We start from the raw sequence: 19,932 nt of genomic DNA on the forward strand, positions 1-19,932 counted from the left end.
CCGGCCCCAGGATGGATCGGGAATGGGGACCCCCGTGTGTCACTCCCGTGTCGCCCCCCCCGGGGGGTCCTTGGGAGGCACCTCAACCCCAAATCGGCACCCAGCGAACCCCAAAGGCGCAGAGACCCCCCCCTAAGCCGCCCCACAGCCCCCAAGGACCAACCAAAATTGCCCGCGAGTATCAGATAATCAGAGAAGGCGCTGAACAACCTTCAGCCAATCAGAGCGCGCGGCGCTGGTGACTCACCAGTTGCCAGGCAGACCCGCAGCGCCCAGCGCTCCCCACCCGGACCCCACCTGCGCCCCCCCCCTCGCCCCCAGCGCCCCCCGCCAGGGGAATTTGGGGAGGGGGCGCGTGGGGGGCTCCCAGGCCGGGCCCACAGCCCAGCCCTGCCCCAGACCGACCTGCCCCGGCTCCATCCCGGCTCCTCCCGCGGGATGCGACCGCGCTGGGAAAACGGGGGGCCAAGGGTGGGCGCTGGGCCCGGGGGGAGCAGGAGAAGGGATGGGGGAGGAGGAGAAGGAGAAGGAGAAGGAGGCATCTTTTAATGATATTTTATTGAGTCTCATTTTTTAGAGACCAGGATCAATTCTCCCCGGGCATCAGGGCGAGTCCCTCAGGGCTGTGGGGCCCTGCTGCCGGCTCACCCCGTGCCAGCCCAGCGCCAGCGCTCAGCGGGGCTTTGGCTTCCCGTGCCCTTTCCCGTGTCCCCAGCCCAGCGTCACCACCCCCGTGTCCCCAGGTCGCGCCCCACCCCTCCTCTCCTCCCCCTTTGTCGAGACACGGAGGATGAGAATTTCCCCACCATCCACCCCAAAGGTTCCCCCGAGGCCATTTCCTCTCGTCCTTTCCCTTGGCAGCAGAGCCCCAGCCCTCCTGGCTGCCCCCTCCTGTCAGGGACTTGGAGAGAGCCAGCTCCCCCCTGAGCCTCCTTTCCTCCAGGCTCAGCCCCCTCACATCCCTCAGCTGCCCCTCAGAAGTCCTCCAGACCCTTCCCCAGCTCCATTCCCATCTCTGGACGTGCTCCAGCCCCTCCATGTCTTTCTTGAAGTTTGAAGGCCAATCGCTGCCCTGTCGCTGCAGGTGCCAAAACCCCAGGGAGACTCCTTGGAAATGGGGGTAGAGAGGAGCCCTTCAAAGGGAAACGGGTGCAAAAATGCTCCCAATGGCCGAGCGGGTTTGGTGTGGCTGCGGGAGGAAGAGATGCTCCGGGACTCCGCCTCGGCCCCGGAGCGGAGCGGCCCGTGCTGCCCCGGGGCGCGCGGGGCTCGGCCGTGGGGCGCGCGGGGGGCAACGGACACACGGGCACCGGACACACGGACACGCGGACAAACGCTCCCAGCGCTTCAGCGGCAGCGGCAGCAGCGGCAGCAGCGGCAGCAGCGGCACAAGAGCAGCACAAGAGCAGCGAGTCCACGAACCCTCTGCGTCCCTTCTCCTGCTCCTCCTCTCCCTCTCCCAGTGTCTCGCACCCTCTCCCGCTCTCCCTTTCGTTCCCCAACCCCCCCTCCCGCGGCCTCCCTCTCCCCACGCCCGGCCGGGCCATGCCCCCGGCCCGCCCCCGGCCCCGGGCGGGGCTGCCCCCTCCCCGCCCCCGGGCGTCCCGCCGCGGTCCCGCCTCCGCCCGGCTCTCGCCGTCCTGGCTGTGGCGCTGCTGGGCGGGCATCAGCGCCTGGCTCCTGGGCACCATCGCCAGCCCCTGGCTCCGGCTGGCCCGACCCCGACCCCGGCCCCGGCCTCGGCTCCTCCCGGGGCCCGCCGGGGACACAGGCGGCGCGGCCGCTCCCGCCGCCTCCTCAGCGTCTTCCCCCCTCCGAACTCCGCCGCTCTTCAGCCCGGCCGCCGGCCCCGAGCCGCCGGTGTCCGCTTCAAAAGAGCCAACATGTGGGGATGGCCGGCCCGGGGCGGTTGAGCGGCGCTCGGGGGCCGTTCCTGGCCCCGGGCCGAGCGCTGACGGCCGCGTCTCGCCGGCACGGAAGGCGCAGCAGGGCCTGAAGGAGCGCTACCGGCTGGGTTCGCTGCTGGGGCGCGGCGGCTTCGGCAGCGTCTTGGCGGCGACGCGGCTCTCGGACGGCGCCCCGGTGAGTGGCGGGGCCGGCGGCGGGCGCAGGAGGCGGGGGGCAAAGGAGGAGGAGAAGGAGCACGGGGCTCGGCACGGCGGGCGGCGAGCTCAGCCCGCTGCTCCCCTTGCCTTGCAGGTGGCCATCAAACGGGTGCCACGGAACCGCATCCACCATTGGGGCCGGCTGGTGAGTGAGCGAGGGGCAGCGGGAGAAGCCGGGGCGCGACGGGCGGGGATGAGCCGAGGCCCGGCAGGGTGGAAGCCGCCAGGACGCCTCGAGGGAGAGCGGCCGTGGGGCCAGCGGAGCGCGCAGAGCGTCCCCGGCTGGCTGAGGGCTTGCCGAGCCCCGGCACGGCATCGGCCCCGCTGACGGCATCGTGCTCCTCCCACAGCCCGACGGCACCCGAGCACCACTGGAGATCGTGCTGCTGCACAAGGTGTCCGCTGGCTTCCCCGGCATCGTCCAGCTCCACGAGTGGCTGGAGCTCCCCAACAACGTGGTGATGGTGCTGGAGCGCCCGGAGCGGTCTCAGGACCTCCTTCACTTCATTCGGGCACGGGGCTTCCTGTGCGAGGAGGTGGCGCGGCACCTGTTCCGCCAGGTGCTGGAGGCCGTGCGGCACTGCACCAGCTGCGGGGTCCTGCACCGGGACATCAAACCGGAGAACATCCTGCTTGACCTGGCCACCGGGCAGGCCAAACTCATCGACTTTGGCTGTGGCACCTACCTGCAAGCCGCAGCCTACACCAGCTTTGCAGGTGAGCCCACGCAGGGGGAGGCTCCTGGTAGAGGCATCTCACAGCCCAACATCTCACGGCCCAACATCTCACAGCCCAAGCCGGCTGTGGCAGGGGGGATTCTCCCTTTTGCTGCCAGTCATGGCAGCCGGAGTCTTCAGCTGAGCTGCTTTTGAGCGGCGCTGGCTGAGGGGCCATCTTCCAGCCCTGCTGGCAGCCTTTGCCAGCCACTCTGCCCAGGACTGGCGCTGGGGCTGGGGCAGCCAGCGCCACAGAAACACCCGTGGCTGGGGGTAGCAGAGAGGGGGGGCCAGAACCTGTGCTCCAGCCCGTTTGGTGTGCAGGCGAGACAGGGCTCGGGCTGCTCTGCTGCCCGTGCTTGCCTTGCCTTAAGAATGGTTTCTGGGGCAGTGCAGGCAGGGAGGATGAAAGCGTGGTTTTTCCCCAGCACCAAGTGGGTTTTTCCTTTGCATGGAATGCTCGGGCCTTGCCAGGGCTTCCGCTGCCCTCTTGCGACACCAGCGGCTTCTTTTCCAACCCCCAGTTTGTACACAAGTCCCAGGTGCTGGCGAGAGGGCAGCGGGTCACGCCGCGTGCCGCTGCTGCGGCCCCCGCATGCCCAGGGATGCTGGGGCGAGGCTCTGGGAGCAGGCAGCGTCCCCCTGAAGAACTCCATCTCTATTCCATAGGAACACCGTCCTACAGGCCCCCAGAATGGATCCAGTTCGGCTGGTACTACGGCAAGGCAGCGACCGTCTGGTCCCTGGGCATCGTGCTGCACCAGATGGTCTGCGGGGAGCATCCTTTCAGGAGGGGCTGGAACAGCACCTGGGGCCGGCTCTCGCTCCCACGACGGCTCTCTCCAGGTGGATCCTCGTCTCTGCAGCACGGGGGGAATAGCAGTGCTGGGAGACAGCAGCGGGCTCAGGAGCATCCCACACTGGCAGCTGCTGAGGAGGTGGCAATGTCCTGCTCTCCTCCAAAAGAAAGAATTGATGGCAAAGTTTAGGCACAGCCCTGAGCACACGCAGCACGGCCTGGCCATGGCAAGAGTGGGGCAAAGCGGACAGGAGCCTTCTGCAACTGACTGGCGCTTTCTGCTTTCTCTCCGCAGAGTGCCAGGATCTCATCCGGCGGTGTTTATCCGTGCTCTCCTCGGAAAGGCCCTCATTAGAAGACCTGTCCTGTGATCCTTGGATGCAGGATATTCACGTGCCATAGGAGAAGGGAGAGAGCCACACGCACGCTTTGACCCAGGGAGCCGGTAAGTTCCAGCTGCACACGTGCCTTGGCAAGAAGCAGCAAAGAAAGGCAGAGTTTTTGTCCTGCCTGAATCGCTGCGCAGGGCTCCTCAGCTGGGCACGCGCAGCCCTGCTGCTGGAGCTGAGCTGCTCTTCCCAGCACTGGTGGCCCCCATGCCAGCTGCTTTTGCTTGTCCTGCTTCAGCGACAGCCGGGGCCCTGGGCAGAGCACTGACAGCCTGCTCCAGCCCCAGGGAAGAAGGAGCCCCTGGAGAAGCTGTGCCAGCTGCGGCTGCTGCTGCTGGAGACATGGAGGGTGACATCAAGGATGACAAGCTCTTCCTCCACCTGGCAAGCTGAAGATGATGGACTTCAATTGTGGCACCTTCTCCAAAGCCAGGCTCCACGGCGAATTTGCAGATGAGTCCACACGCAGGGGGATGCTCCCAGATTTGGGCATTGCACAGCCTGGCCGGGAAGCAAAGGTTCCCCCCTTTGCTGGGGCGGATGCAACCAATTCTTCAGTCGGCTGCCAAGCTGCTTTTTGGCAGGGCTGGGGGGATGGGCTGGGCTGGTTTTGAACTGGGAGTCTGCTCCTGGCCCTGCCAACAGCCCCCAGCACCCACCGTGCCCCGCGCTGGGGCTGGGGGGCAGCCAGCCCGACACAAACAAAGCCCCATGGTGGGAGCAGAGGTTGGACACCAGAAGCTGTGCATGGGCTGCTTTGCTCTGCAGGCAAGGAAGGGCTTGGGCTGCTCCACTGCCCTTGTTCGCTTTGGGCTCAGCATGACTTTTGGGGGCAGTGCAGGGGGAAGGGAGAAAGCGTGGGCTGCCCTGGCCCGTGGGTGGGTTTTTCCCTCGCATGGTGAGCTTGGGCCTTCCTCAAGGCCCCAGCAGAGAGAAGATTTTTTACCTTTTTCCTTGTTTCCCCTTTTTGTCTGTAATCTCTTTTCATTGATTTATGGTTTGTTTTTCCAAAGGAAGCGTTCTAGGTGCTGTCTGGTCCGGATGGCGAAGTGCTTGGGAGCAGCTGCGGCGTGGGTGGGACGTGCCCTTGGAGAAGGCTGAGGACAGCGTTTGGGAGCAGCTTTTCTTCTGGCGGCGGGAGGCGTGAGGTGGGTGCCCGTCCTCTTGGCACGGCTGGGATAAGGGCTTTTGGGAGACGGCAGCGAGCGCAGCAGCATCCCGCTCTGGGCAGCTGCTGAGGAGGTGGCTGTGCCACGGCCGGCTGCAGGCTGGGCACGTGTCCTGCCCTCCTGCTCTCCTGCCAGAGGCAGCAATGCTGGGCAGCTTTGGGCAGCGCTCTGAGCACGGCCAGCACGGCCTGGGCACCGCGGGCGGCTGGGACAAGGGGGACGGGAGCCTTCAGCTGACGGGCGCTTTCTGCTTTCTCTCCTTGCAGCCCGGCTCTGTGGATGCTGAGGCTGCTCTGGGCTCCGCCAGGGCTCTGCTGCGGCTCAGCCCCGGGGCCACGAGAAGCCAAAGAAGAAACGCCGTGACCTGCAGCAGAGACGTGCTTGAGCAGCTCGGCAGTGCAGCTCAAGTTTGCAGAGCGTGCACCTGCAGGGGAAAATATGACACCCCCCCCAATAACAAACTTGTTCAGTAACTTCTGAAATGAAATCAGTCTGGGATGACCCCCAATGACATTTTTCAGCTTGCTCAAGCTGAAGCTCAGCCCTTCTCTGAACAGTTCTCTCCCCCACCTGCCTTTTGCTCCACAAGTGCTCCCTCTTTCCCCCAGTGAGTTCCCAGCTCACCGCAGTCCCCATTGCACTGTAGCCTTCCTTGATGCCCCTGGCCATGAGGAAGAGTGAGCCCCAGGTTCACTCTTTGTGTTCATTGCTGGCTGAAGAACAGCAATGTCTCAGAGGTCTGGTGAGATTTGAGTGTCATTCCGAGCTGCTCTCCAGGCCTCAGCTCTGCTCACTGCTGGGTTCCCACTCCCTTTTCCTCGTTCTTCACAGAGCAGGATGAGCTCTGTGAATGCCCTTGACTCTCGCCACTCTTCCCAGCCCAGCCACCCAGCCCAGTCAGGCTTAAGATGGAGCTTCTCTGTCTCCTCTGGCACCCCAGTGCAGTCCCCTCTGTGGGGAGCAGCAGCCCCAGAGCGCAGCACACAGCAGTGCAGGCTGCACCTGGAGCAGCTCCCTGCAGCCATGGCCTGGCTCTTTGTGGCAACCAAATGCTCCCTGTGTGCAGCTGTCCCTGGAGGATGGTCCCAGGGCAGAGCCCAGCCGGGCTCCCACTGCATCCCCTGGAGCCTGGGGCAGACAGCGCTCGCAGAGCTGAGGTTCATGGTGAGCACCCAGAGCTGTGGCTCGCAGTCGGTGTTTGCAAGCGTTGTGATCTCATCTCCTGTGACCTGTGGGGAAAACGAGCTGTGCAGCCAGGCCAGCGCTGCCCCTCTGGGCAGGGACGAGGCTGAAGGCCTTTCCTGTTGCCGAGGAGGCGGCATTAAGCCTTAGCGGGGCCTGGCAGCTGTGGAGCCGGATCTCGCCCGCTGTCCGGGACTCGCTGCCCACCAACCGCCCCCACCCGCCGCGCTCCGTTCTGCAGGGACAGAAGGCTCTGGCTGTGCGAGGGTTTCCATCACGTCTGTGTACCCGTGGCTCTGCAACGCACACGGAGAGGGAAAGTGTCAGTCACGGTGCTGGCACACTCCTTCCTTTCCATACAGGACACGTCCCTGCGCACCCCGGCTGCGGATCTATTCAAAGGAGAGGCGTGGATAGAGATTTCCCACAGAGCTCTGACTCTGGCGGAACTCACCTTGGCAGCCAGCAGCCAGGGGATTTGTTTCCCAGCTCTGTGTCAGTCGGTGCCCAAGAGCTGAAGGGAGCAGCATTTAGAAGCCGTTCCCAGATTTCTAGGCAGGCAGTGGAGCTGACAAGCATCCGCGTAACTCGCCGTGTTCATCGGCAGGGGCTGCTGCTTCTTTGGGAATACGGCACAACGGAGACACGAGACTTGGAAAAATCCCAGCTCTCTGTGGATTTGTGCAGGAGGGGGAGCAGCAGAAACACTTGGTGTCTGCTTGTGGGGACACAAGGTGCAAGGAGCGGGGCTGGCAGAGGGTGACCTGGGCTGCTGGCAGCTCAAGTCCCGTGTGTTGCGTCTGCCTGAGGGAAAGTTCACGGGCCTTCCAGGGCTGTGCTTTGCATTGGTAGCTGGACGGGTGCTGAGAACAGAGCGGTGTTCTGGCTGCTGCCCAGCAGCGCTGTCCCTCTGCCATTCCTTCCCCCAGCAGAGGGGATGGGAGTGGGCAGGATCCTGGCAGGGGACACAGCCAGGCCAGCGGACCCAAATCAGCCAAGGGGATGTTCCAACCATATGACTCCAGATCAGATGTATAAAGCAAAGGGAGAGAGGAGGAAGGGCAGGGGGAGCTTTCGTGATTCCTCAACGTTTCCCTCCCGGAGAGACCATTCTGTGTGCTGAAGCCCAGCTTGCTGGGAAGTGTCCAAACATCGCTGCTAATGGCAAATAGAGCTTGGCTTTTTTCCTTAGCCTGCGCACATGCAGAGTCTTCTTTCTTTCTCTTTTTGTCTTTTCTCTTTTCTTTTCTTTTTTCTTTTCTTTTCTTTTCTTTTCCTTTTCTTTTCTTTCCTTTTCTTTTCCTCTTTTCTTTCTCTGTAATAAAACTGCCTGATCTCACCCTGCTGGTTGTTCTCCATCTTATTCTCTGCCCTGGGCCATTGGGAAAGGGACTGATAGAGCCACTTAGTGGGCACCTGGCACCCAGCCGAGGTCAGCCTGCTCCCTCCTGTTTCATGTCAGCAGAGAGTGGCACAGGACAGAGCTGTATGGCTGAAAAACAGGACTCACTTCACACACTCAGCCCTTTGCCTGCACTGGACCCAGCGCAGAACGGAGCAGCCGGGTCTTGCTGACGAAGCACTGATGTCAAGACTCCAATGGCAGAACACCTTCTTTTTCTAATTGAATCTCTCCAGCAGAACAGCAGTCACCCACAAACACCCCTGATTCCTCAGAGCCTGCCTGGGCTGCCCTGCACCAAACTTCAGAGGAAGAAATGATCGCGTTTCCGCACCCTTTCACTCACCGTGATGCGCCATCGGGATGCTGCTGTTGCCTTTGCCTTGGGAGTTGGAGATCACGGCTGCTGTTGTGCCCTTCTGGCTGCCGCCTGAAGTTCTTCAGCCAAACTGCAATTGCCTCTTTCAGTCAGGGCTACCCACTGTGCTTTCATGGCACTGAAGTCAGTCTTTTTGTCACAGGCGTAAGGATCAGCACACACTGGAATGCCCACCAGCCCCCGAGCACGAAGGCGAGGAGAATGAAAGCCATACAGGCCCCATTGCCAGCGCTCAAACACAGTCCTGTTGCTGCTGCTCTTGAAATAGAACCAGCTGACAGAGGCCAGCACAGCAATTGCTTCTGGAGCATGGAATGAAATTAAAAAATCCAGCAGGACAAAGAGAAACCAGAACTTCTCGACTCGCTTCCATGCTTCTTCCCAGCAGCAGGAGACGTGCACGTCCAGAGGCATTTTCCGCTGCTGCTGAGCACAGCGAGAGCACAGCCTGCTGCCCGGTGCCAGCGGGAGCCTGAGCCCAGCCCGGGGAGCTCCCGCAGCGTCGGCAGCTCAGCGGACGCGGTGCCAGGGCCGCAGCCCCGGGGACACGGCCGCCGATCGCGGGGCAGCGGCGCAGGTGGAATGTCCTGCGGCCCAGACTTCCTGCTGCTGCCACACAGCGCCCATCCTTCCCCCCTCCTCCTCTCCCGGCACGGCACAAATTCCACCTGGCGGGAGGCTTCCCCAGAGGGTGCTCGGGCGCCCCGCTCCCCTTTCCACCCGAGTGTTGCTGCGGAGGAATCTTTCACGCAGTTCTGTGAGCCCGGGCTTCTCACCTCATGCTGAAGCTGGGATGCAAATGGCCTTGTGAAGAAAGTCAAAAGCCAAGGGAAAGGATTAGTAATTCTTAGAGAAAATTACCCTTCTTCCAGGCAAGGCTGACCAAGTCATTTCCTGCATTTCTCCTTTGGTTACAACTGGCCCTCTCCCACCAGCTCTGGGAAAAAATATGGTTCCAATCTATCTGTAACACTTCTATCTTTGCAGCCTGATCTACCTGCTTGTTGTTGCGATGTTCCTCATTAGCCCTACTCTTGGGGACATGAGCATCTACATGGGGGACTTTCATAACCAGCTTCTTACTCAGGCAGCGATGTCTTTCCACTCCTCAGCAGCCCAGATTGGTTTTCCCCTACACTGCCAATTCGCTTTTTCCCACTTTTCCAGCCATCCCCACAGAGCATTGGCTACCATCCATGAATCAGTGCAGAGGTAGAGCTTTGGCCACTTCTCTCTTTCAGCAATGTCCAGGGCTAGTTGAACAGCTTTGAGTTCAGCGAGTTGGCTTGATCCACCTTCTCCTTCAGTAGCTTCTGCAACCCGTCGTGTGGGACTCCATACAGCTGTTGTCCACTTTCGTTTCATCCCTACGATTCAACAAGAGCCGTCGGTGAAAAGAGCGCAGCGTGTGTCTTCTGATGGCAGCTGGCTGTACGGTGGAGCTTTTTCAGCACGTGTCACTTGTTCCTCTTCATCAGTGGGACCAAAGTTTTCACCTTCAGGCCAATTTGTGATTATTTCCAAAATCCCAGGGCGATTCAGTTTTCCGATACAGGCGCGCTGTGTGATGAGAGCAATCCATTTGCTCCATGTGGCATTGGTGGCATGGTGGGTAGAGGGAACCTTTGCTTTGAACATCCACCCCAGCACCGGTAGTCGGGGTGCCAGGAGGAGTTGTGCTTCAGTGCCGATTACCTCAGAGGCAGCTTGGATTCCTTCATAGGCGGCCAAGATTTCCTTCTCTGTTGGGGTGTAGTTGGCTTCAGACCCTCTGTAGCTTCAACTCCAGAATCCCAGTGGTCGACCTCGAGTCTCATCAGGCACCTTCTGCCAGAGGCTCCAGGACAGACCATTGCTCCCGGCGGCAGAGTAGAGCACGTTCTTCACTCTGGTCCTGTCCTGACTGGGCCAAGGGCTACGGCGTGAGCGATTTCCTGCTTGATTTGGGCAAAAGCTTGTTGCTGTTCAGGGCCCCAAAGGAAATCGTTCTTCTTGTGGGTAACCAGGTAAAGAGGACTCACAATCTGGCTGTACTCAGGAATATGCATCCTCCAAAAGAGCAGGATCGGCATTGGATGATCCCCAGTGACCCCTGTGGGGCAGAGCCCTGGTGACCCCCGTTCCGGGTGATCCCCGCTGGGTGGGGGGAAGGTGTTGGAGAGATTTCTTTGCCTTCTCCTTGTGCTGCTGGGATTTGGTTGGGAATAAATTCCCTCCCTGTGCCCAGGCTGGCTCTGTTGTGCCCGTGCCGGTGCTCGGGGCGGGATCTCTCCCGGTCCTTCTCTCAGCTCCTGGGCCTTTCCTTGTATTTCCTGTCCCTGTGCAGTAGCAGAGGGCAGGGACAGAGCGGTTTTGGTGTCTCCCGGCATCCAGGCAGGGCCAGCCCAGCCCCGGGGGTTGGGAGGGGCTTGTGGGGGTCCCCCGTTTGCGGGACATCCGCTTGGCTTGGGTTGTTCTTCCCAAGCTGGGCATAAACGACTTTGGGAGTTTTCTGCCACAAATCTCTCCCCTCGTGCACTCAGCCAAAGGGGTTTGGGGCGGTTTTCCCTTTCTCGGGGAAATCAAAGCCATGCACTGAGGCTCCGAATTAGGGGCGGGAGTAGCGAGGCTGCAGGGCTTCCCAAGGAGCCGGAGGCACCCGACACGCAGGGCTGGGCAGGTCGGGCCGGGAGCAGCGGAGAGCTTTGTTTCTCTTCTCAGCTGAATGGCGGCTCGGGCCGGGCCCGTTCCAGGGCTGCTCCTCAGCTGCGGCTTTCCCCTCACGCAGCCCGGGGGGCGCTGGGAGCGCGGGGCGGGGCTGGGCCGTGTGCAGAGCCCGCCCCTCGCTCCGATTGGGCGGTGCTGCCGTCAGTCGTGGTTCTGGCGCGCTGATTGGTCGGAGCGGGGAGCAGCCCGGGCCCGGAGCCGCCGGCAGGGCGGCCGTGGCGCAGCAGAGGCGCCATTGGCGGAGCGTCTGTGCGGGCCCGGGAGCGGCGGCGGCGGCCGGAGCCCGGTGAGGCGGCGGCGGAGCTCGGAGGCGGCCCCAGCGCAGGTGGGAGCCGCGCTCGGTTCTGGCGGGGCTCGGGGCTGGCTGCGGGCGGAGGGGGCGGCAGGGGGCTGTGGCGGGTTCGTTGTGCCGTGTGGGCGCCGTGTTCGCCCTGGCGTGAGGGCGCTGCGGGAGCGGCTGCCCGCGGTCTCCTTCCCGCTGCTGCCTCGGCAGGAGCCGGTGCCGGAGCAGCGCTGGCTCGTCCCGGCTGCTGTGGGTAGGACAGAGGTGGCTGCCCCGTGGCCGGCAGTGTGCGGGAAAGTTCCCGTGGCCAGAGGTTTGTGTCCCCAGAGGAGCCGGAGGAGTCGTGTAAAAGTAACTTTATTCGTGGACAAAGGGAGAGGCCACGGGGCATTTCCCGTGGGGTCTGTCCAAGTGTTGGAGGACGCAGCCTCCTTTTTATGCCGATTTGCCCGGCCGCATCTCCGTGTCCCTTTCCGCAGTGGCTGAGGTCCTTGGAAGGTACAGACTTCCCGATCCGCCTGCTGCATGTGCCCCTTAATGTGCACTCCCACTTTGTATAACATCCGATATTCATGGCTCTGTGAAGTTTTATTCCCTTTGTTCTCTGTTTCACCACTTTTCCTTGGCCATCTCTTTGCCAAGAGCACTTTGCGTCATTTAATTTTCCACAACCTCCTGGTCCTTCTGCTGAAAGAGAATCTGATGCCATCCGAGGGTGAAATGTGGCGTTGCTCATGGGAGTGGATTGGTGGGTGAGAAGGTCAGGAGCTGGAGCTGTGTGCTTGGTTATGATTTGGAGGACAGCTTGTAATCTAATGATGCATTGAAATGATCAGTGGGTTCTCTGGCACCTGGTATGAATTTGTTTGGGTTCCCAGGGGCTGCTCCATGGTGTTGTAGGATTTGTTCTGGTGGCCGTTCATCTTTTCCCCATTTTTGGGCGCTCCCAAAAAGGCCAGGGATGCATCACTTGACCGCTTTTCTCTGATTAAATCATCACATCCTTGCATTCCCAAGTGATTTCGCTGACCTTGTGTCAGCAAAAGCAGCCCAGTGGTCAAACCCACCCTGTATAACACAGAGAGTGCCAGCAGATGTTGGAGTGGGGAGAGGGATGATTCCCCCCCGCTTTTGTGAGTGAAGTTCTCCCAACATTCTCCGTTTGCTGTTTTCCTTTGCAGCTTCAGGGATTTCTGTTGCAGAGTCAGAGATGCTCAGTGTGGGCTCTGCCTTTAGCGATGCAAATTCCGTCAGTGCAGGGAGGCAGAGCTTGGGGTGAGGGGCAGAGGGAATCAGCCCAATTCCTGTGGCAGGCACGGAGAGCCTGGGACATTGTGCCCACTTCTCGCAGCAGAGTTAATTTGCATTTCTAAAGCTCCTCTGCTGGCTGCCTGGAAGGAAGCTTCTCTTGCAGGGCAGCCATCCCAGGAGGTGCATGTGCCCCTCCCCCCTCCGCTCCCTTTTTTTTCCCCCTTTTTTAAAATGGTGTTTCATTAACTCTTTATGAGTTAAAGGGTCACCTTTAAAGCTCTTCCAGTTTTGCAAAACGCAACCTAAATGTGAACCTCGAAAAACCCATTCTAAAATTCTGCCATCACTAACAGCCACGCACACACACACACAAAAAAATCCAAACCAATAAAGATTTTTCTACTTCTTCCCCTATGACTAAAAATATATTCTCACACCCCTGGCCCAAACCCAGCTGACAATGTCACAGTAGGATTATGAAAAAAACCATTTTAATTGTGTAGTCTTGTCACTGAAACTGTGGGAAGAACAAAAACTCTCCAGTGACCTTTTTAGTGTTAAGGGTCAAGGCATTACTTTATTCTGGCCAGGATGTGCAACAGAAATCATTTCATGCACACAGAGCCCGGGTGTGCAGAGAAAATCATTCCATGGCACACGAGTTTTACTCAATTTTTCCTCAACTTTATGCAGTCTAAACCCATAGAAATCCATCGGTTTAATGTTCATTGGTTCCAAGTTGGGTAGTTCTTAGTATTTGGTTTCCTATTGGCCCCGGATTGCTTGGCCTCTGATGTTAATTAGGTGCACACTCCTTGATTTCCTTCTCAGCCTTTTCCAGAGCAGGGGTCTCCAGCTGTGCCGGGGGCAGTGTCTGGGGTAGCTGTTCCTTGATGTTTGCTGATGGGCGTTGATGTTTTGTTGATGGTCGTTATCTTTTTGGGTATCTTTTGGGCTGTTCCCAGTCTGTTGAGATGTTAAGCTCATCTCTGTTGAGTGGTGTAACGTCCCTTAACAAACACTTTAAATTCCTTTTGCCAAGGCAGAGGCAAACCAAGCCTGAGTAGAGAAATAAAATTTTAAAACAATTCTGAACTTGGTATATTTTCCAGCAATCGAATCCCGCCCAGCCCAGAGTGTGAGTGTAACTGAGAGCCAGAGTGGAATTCTCCCGCTGTCTCGCGCAGCAGCTGTGGCGAGTGCAGGCACAGAAAGCTCTGAAGGTCGCCCGGTGCCAGCGAGGATTGGCCCCCAGTGCCTGGAGATGCCAGAGGAGGTGCCCAGCCAGACTATTCCAGCAGAGGATCTGTGAGCAGCCCCCGGGGCTTCCCCCGCTGTGGAGCCCTGGCTGCTGCCGCGGCCCCTTCTGTGCAGGGTCAGTGGCGGCCTCGCATGGTCCTCCTGCAGCCGGGGAGTGCAAATCCGCGGGGCTTCAGAGAGCTTGAGGCGAGGGTGAGGGGTCCCCCCGTGTTCAGCTGTGCTGGCGGCTGTTTCTGTGCTCGGGGACACTTGGAATGGGCCACGCCCTCGGCCACCAGTGGTGCTTCTTTGCGCTCCTCAGGCAGGACCCGATGTCCTGGTTGGATGTTGTGGGCAGCAAAGTGCCAAGGCAGGGTCTGTGCCAGCCGAGCTTCCTGTGGAAGAGATTTCACAAGAGACAGGATTCTGGCCACAGACTGCTTGAAACAGACATCCCTGGTCTCCGCCCCCCAGTAGGTCGAGAATTCCCAGAGTGAGGACTGGAAACATCAATTCTAGGGGAGATAATTGAATATCTCCCTTGCATCTGGCTCTTCTTGCCAAAGCCAATGGCAGCAGCCATACCCGTGGCATCTTGGTTTCTCTCAGCAGCTTCAGAAGGTGTTTCTTTATTTCCCCATTCATTCTTTCTACCCAACCCGAACTCTGGGGGTGCCAGGGCGTTTGGAGGTGCCACTGTGTTCCTAAAGCAGCCAGAACGCCCTGAAGGATCTTTCCTGTAAAATGAGTTCCACTGTCTGAGTCCATTGCTTCCACAATCCATATCTTGGAATTGTTTGTTCCAAACATGCCTTAAGAACTGATGCAGGGATTGCTGAAGCAGTCGGAAATGCTTCTGCCCCGCTGTGAGCTGCCATGCTGTTAGCAGAAGATATTGAAGCCTTCCTGCTCAGGGCATTTCAGTGCCAGGCTCTTCCAAGCACCCCCAGCTCGGCCCTTTGAGCTGAGCATGCGGGCGCTGAGCTGCGCTTTGTCTCATTCCCTTTCCTTCAGAGCAGCGTGTCTTGTCACTCTTTTCCCTTCTGCTGCCCTTGCAGAGCCATCCCTAAACACCTTTTCTCCCTCAGGCCAGGGAATGTCTGGTAAATCTTTCATAGCCCAGGTCTGGAGCTCTGTCACTTGGCTGCAGCCATGGGTTTCTTGCCAGCCCCGTGTCCAGGGCCGTTCAAACAGGAGGCTGGGTTCAACCCTTGCCCTGTGCTCAACTCTGAATCCTCCTGTTCCATCCAACAAGTTTCATTCTGTAAGAACCGAGCGCTGCTCATCCATTTAGAGGCTCCTTTGGTTAACAAAGCTTTACCTTGATGCCAGGCTTGAACAATCAGAGATTGTGCTGCTGTCAGTTTTCAGGCCTCAGTTCCCATTAACGCTGGGGCTGCACAATTCTGCAGACAATGAGGCCACTCTCTGGCCACTGGCTTAAACATTTGAGCCCAGGAATTCCTTTGGCATGGCCCTGTTTAACATCCACATGCAATTCAAATTGTTCTCCCTGTCTGGGAGGGCCAGGGCAGGAGGCTCAGTTAATCTGCTTTTGAAGCCTTGAAAATTGTGCTTTCCTTCTGGTGTCCATGATGGGGTTTCTTGCCTGGCAGGAGAGGAGAGTTGTAGGGAGAGATGCCTGGCTCCAGAAGCGCTGCCTTTAGCAGGGCCTCAGTAAGAGGCTGTAACCCCTTCCTTGCCTCCCTTGGAACAGGGTATTGCTTTTAGACACCACTTGTCCTGGATGCTTCAGAGGAATTTGGAGAGGCTCCATATCTGATTTTCCCTATTTCCCTGGGGCTGCCCACACTTCTGGGTTCACTTCAGCAGAGGCCTTGGCAGACATTTGACACCAAGGTACAGCAGCATTAGCCTCTGTATCTCCTTTGACAATATGAATTTGCATTCCCACTTGAGCCACCAAATCCCTTCCCAGTAAATTACAATCACAATTAGGAACAAACAGAAATTGATGCGTTTCAAACCCATCCCCATCTACTAATAGTGATGGAATAAAACACCCCTGCTTATCTTTCCCATTTATTGTCTGAATAATCAAAGAACTTCTTGACAATTTCCCCCCTTAGGTCTCAGATTTGGAGTGGATCGAGAGGCCCCTGTGTCCATCAGGAGCGGCCTCGTCTCGATCCAGAGGCGCCCTGAATGTTCTCAAGGGCTCTGGTGCGGTGGGTCCCTGGTGTGCTGGGAGCTCTGAGAGCCCTGACAATCCATGTCCATCAGGGGTGGACTTGCTGGTGCTGAGGGTGCTGCTGTCTGTGCTTGCGGTGTCCTTGTGGCCTGCAGCTGGAGCCCTGATTCCTTGGCAGGGGCTGTTTGGGTGGGCTCTGCTGTGCCGAGGAGGGCAATGCCTGTGCCAGGTGCTTGTGGCCGCCGCCGTCCCCTGGGTGCTGGGGCCCCCTTGGGCCCTGCGGTTCATCCCTGGGGGGCTGTAGAAACTCTGCCATGGCCTTTGCCTTCACCTTGGCCTTTTGCTCATCCCTTCTTGCATTCCCCTGCTGAGCCTTTCTGGCCAAGTGCTGCAGGGGCTTCTTGTGCCTCTCCTGCAGCCCCCTCAGTGCCTGTGGGTGCTCATCCTCTGACAGCTGCTGAGCTTTCTGCACAATCATTCGTTTCTCCAGTGACCCAAACAAGATCGATGAAAGAAAATCCTGATCCTTCCACATCCCGCAGCCTCCTGGGGGCCGGGGGCCAGTGCCGGCCCTGCCCGGGGGGTGTTGGGGTCAGGCAGTGCCCGGCGCTGAGCCCCAGCTGCACCACAGCCCCGGCCCGGCCCCGCAGCTCCCCACAGGCCCCCAGCCCGTGCTGCCCTGTCCTGCTGCTCCCCCCCACAGAGAAACCCTCTGAAATCCTGACCTCCTTGTTTTCCTGTCCTGGAAACCGGGGATACAAAGGAGCTGTAGCTGGCTGTGAGGATAAGAGGGTTTTGGCCCTTTTTGAAGATAACATCAGGGAAGGTGCTGGAAAACATTCCAATTCTCATTAGTTTTCTCTTCCTCCTGTTTTCCATCTTCCTTTTCCTTTCTTACCACATAGATTCCTCCTGCTGCTGTTTGTCTTAACCATATTCCTACACAATCCCTTCAACCAATCCTTTCCCAGCACACCAACACCATCCGTCCCCTGTTGCCCAGACCCATTCTCACATTCCGTTTTTACACCCACCCTTAATTACCTCTGGGAGAATGTGCAAACTACCTCCACATTGTCCCCTTTTGTATAGGAAACGATGTCCATGGTTGTGTTCCGGCTTTGTTGTTGTTCTGGAAGTTGAGGAATTGAGCAGGAGCTTGGCTGAGCAGCAGTGTGTGTCAATCAGTGCTATTTTGTGGAGCTGATGGTTTCTGGTGTCACTTGCTTGTGTCCAAGTCGGTGTGGCTGTGTCCGAGCAGATTGAGAGCATGTGTTTGTAGGGAGGCGTTGCTGTTGTTCCTTGGCTGGGGGTGCCCGGTTTTCGGGCCATCCCCCCTGGAGCAGGGTGTCCCCCCTTGGTGCAGGCGCGGCCCTCAGGCAGCGCTCAGCCAATCAGAAGGCGCGGCGCTGGTGAGTCAGCAGTTGCCAGGCAGAGCCGCAGCGCCCGGCGCTCCCCAGCTGGAGCCCCCGTGTGGCCCGGCCTTGGCGCCCCCCGCGAGGGGAATTTGGGGAGGTGGGAGGGGGGGAGCGCCAAGGCCGGGCCGGCCCGTGCTGTGCTGGCAGAAGTGGCTGCGGCGGGGGCCGAGTGCGGGCAGGAGCGGCCGAGAGCCCAGCGCTGCCGCAGCCCGAGCTGCCGCAGCTGCATCCCTGCTGGTGCTGTGGGATGCGAGAGCTCTGGGGGGCAGAGCGAGCCAGGGGTGGGTGCTGGGCCTGGGGGGAGGAGGAGAAAGGCTGGAGGAGCAGGGCTGGAGAGCAGAATGGTGAAAGGATGGACGTGGGAGCAGCAGGTGGGATTCTGCAGGAGAAGGAGTAGTGTGAGGAAGAGGAGTGTGAGGAAGAGTAGGGACACAGGAGGAGGAGGAGGAGGAGCAGGAAGAGGAGGCACCGCAAGGTTCCAGCACTCGCTGTATCTGCAGCCTCCCCCCAGCCCCAGGAGCGTTGCCCCCCCCATCCAGCAGGTGATCAGGGAGGGGGATCCACGATTTTCCCGGGGGTGAATCTTGGTGTTTCTGAGGTTTCTTGGGCTCCATGTTGGTGCTTTTTTTTTTTGTGGGGGCTGAATGTTTATATTCAGGAGGGTTTTTTTTCTGAATCTTGATGTTTTGGGAGTTTTGGGTCGGTGTCTTGATGTTTGTGGCACTTTTGGTCTGAATCTTGGTGTTTTGGAGGTTTTTACAGACACAAGATGCCTGGTGATAGACTCTGGCTGGAGGAAGCCCTAGCCCGAGGCACTCACCCCTTGTTTTTCCCCCCAAACCAGGATTTGTCATTCCCAAGGTGTGGCCAGATGGAGGAGGAGGAAAAGCCCTGGAGATGCCACAGGAGGAGGGGCTGCAAACGCAGCCCAGAGAGATCCAAGGAGGAAAGAGCCCCCCTGTGCCAGGAAGGCGGCCGGAGATCCAGGCGGAGCTCTGAGCTGGGGGAGAAGCCTCAGGGCGGGGAGAAGCCCCACAAGTGCTTGGAATGTGGGAAGGGCTTCAGGTGGAGCTCCAGCCTGATCCGGCACCAGAGGATCCACACTGGGGAAAAGCCTTATGAGTGTGGGGAATGTGGGAAGAGCTTCAGTCAGAGCTACAGCCTGAGGGCACACCAGCGCACCCACACTGGGGAGAGGCCCTACGAGTGTTCTGAGTGTGGGAAGAGGTTTCAGAGGAGCTCCCACCTCCTCGAACATCAGCGCATTCACACGGATGAGAGGCCCTTCCGCTGCCCCGACTGCAAGATGGGCTTCAAACGCAACGCCCACCTCACCCTTCACTGGCGCACACACACCGGGGAGAGGCCCTACGAGTGTCCTGAGTGTGGGAAGAGCTTCTCACAGAGCTCTAACTTGACCCAACACCAATGGAGGTTCCACTAAGGGAAGTCCTGCGAGTGCCCCGAGTGCGGGAAGAGCTTCATGCGCTGCTCCAGCTCCATCCCCCGTGGGAGGATCGGCGTTGGATGATCCCCAGTGACCCCCGTTGGGCAGAGCCCTGGTGACCCCCGTTCCGGGTGATCCCCGCTGGGTGGGGGGAAGGTGTTGGAGAGATTTCTTTGCCTTCTCCTTGTCCTGCTGTGATTTTGTTGGTAATAAATTCCCTCCCTGTGCCCAGGCTGGCTCTGTTGTGCCTGTTCCAGTTGAAAGGGTGAAAATCATTGTACATGTGTAATGCAGTCTTGGTGCTCGAGGCACGAGCTCTGGCGTGCCTCAGGTCAAAGAGAGTCCAGCACAAGCGACTCAGGCATGAGGAAGAGAGCTGCTGGCTGAGCTAGGCTAGCTGGCTTCTTTGCAGAGGGAACACGGCAGGAGCTGAAGGGATCGGCTCACGTTAGCTCGGAGACAAAGCAAGAGAGATGCTGTTCTGGTCTGACTCCTAACAGGTTTACTGTCAGAAGTTTCACAACCCAAACAAGCTCGGAAGGGATGGATGCCATGGGATGTGATGGGATGCCCCCCTCAGGCTTTTCCTCAGTTTTATAGGCAATTTGAAAACCCCGGTGAAAGGGGAAACAACCAATGAGTTTCAAGCCAGGGGGAGGATACAATGGAACAAGAACCACTGTGGTAAACCGAGAGGCAGGAGTTATAACAGAACCAATGAACGACTGAGTAACCGAGAATTTTCCCGAACCGGGGGAGGTGGCTTGGACCCGGGCACCGCCCAGGGGGTGCGGCTTAGGCTTCTGAGCCGCCCATTGACCTCTGAGTCGGCCTCTTCGGGGAACTAGATCCGGGGAGGGGCTGGGATTGATTGGCATTACGCAGCCCCAGCCCTGCAGTGGGCTGGGTCACACCAACATCTCCCCCTTGTTTATTACTTTGAAATGAGGGGGAAGGCTTAAGAGATTTCAAAACCAAACACTTTAAAATGGGAAGGGCTAATAAAATTAACAACACTATAAACAAAACCCCATACAATGTCCTTGATAATGGAAGGAATCCGCCTGCTGGAGCTCCCGGTGCAGAGGAGGAGCTGCAGCAGCAGGTGGGACAGCAGCAGGTAGGATGTCATCATGCTGTCGAGGGAGGTAACTTTAGGAACAGTGTAACACAAAAAGAAATTAATACAAATACAATTAACTTAAATAACAATGGCTCCCTTGGACTCCCCCTCTTTCAAAACGAAACTGAGGGGTCATATTGGGAAAGGAGACACATTTTAAGGAGACTGGGAG

At 58.8% G+C, this 19,932-nt stretch overlaps 2 protein-coding genes across 3 annotated transcripts; both read left to right on the top strand.

Annotated features, from left to right (window-relative positions):
* The first annotated feature begins 11 nt into the window (after window positions 1-11).
* On the top strand, window positions 12-5,719 carry LOC116436869 (serine/threonine-protein kinase pim-2-like). The gene is made up of 8 exons (XM_032094288.1): window positions 12-238; window positions 1,053-2,082; window positions 2,200-2,250; window positions 2,456-2,822; window positions 3,491-3,667; window positions 3,916-4,065; window positions 5,023-5,157; window positions 5,445-5,719. The coding sequence occupies exons 1-6, from the start codon at window positions 12-14 to the stop codon at window positions 4,020-4,022; spliced, it is 1,959 nt and encodes a 652-aa protein (XP_031950179.1). The 3' UTR covers window positions 4,023-4,065; window positions 5,023-5,157; window positions 5,445-5,719.
* A 4,442-nt stretch (window positions 5,720-10,161) lies between these two features.
* On the top strand, window positions 10,162-18,958 carry LOC116436918 (zinc finger protein 22-like). 2 transcript variants are annotated; one of them, XM_032094366.1, is made up of 2 exons: window positions 10,162-11,172; window positions 18,035-18,958. In XM_032094366.1, the coding sequence occupies exons 1-2, from the start codon at window positions 10,846-10,848 to the stop codon at window positions 18,632-18,634; spliced, it is 927 nt and encodes a 308-aa protein (XP_031950257.1). In that variant the 5' UTR covers window positions 10,162-10,845; the 3' UTR covers window positions 18,635-18,958. The 2 variants fall into 2 exon arrangements, 1 of the variants encoding a protein (XP_031950257.1); XR_004237097.1 differs by lacking the exon at window positions 18,035-18,958 and adding an exon at window positions 13,494-13,703 and having other exon boundaries at window positions 11,119-11,172.
* Window positions 18,959-19,932: the final 974 nt, after the last annotated feature.

Source organism: Corvus moneduloides, chromosome 31 (assembly GCF_009650955.1).
Source record: "Corvus moneduloides isolate bCorMon1 chromosome 31, bCorMon1.pri, whole genome shotgun sequence".
In the NCBI taxonomy this organism is placed as follows: domain Eukaryota; kingdom Metazoa; phylum Chordata; class Aves; order Passeriformes; family Corvidae; genus Corvus; species Corvus moneduloides.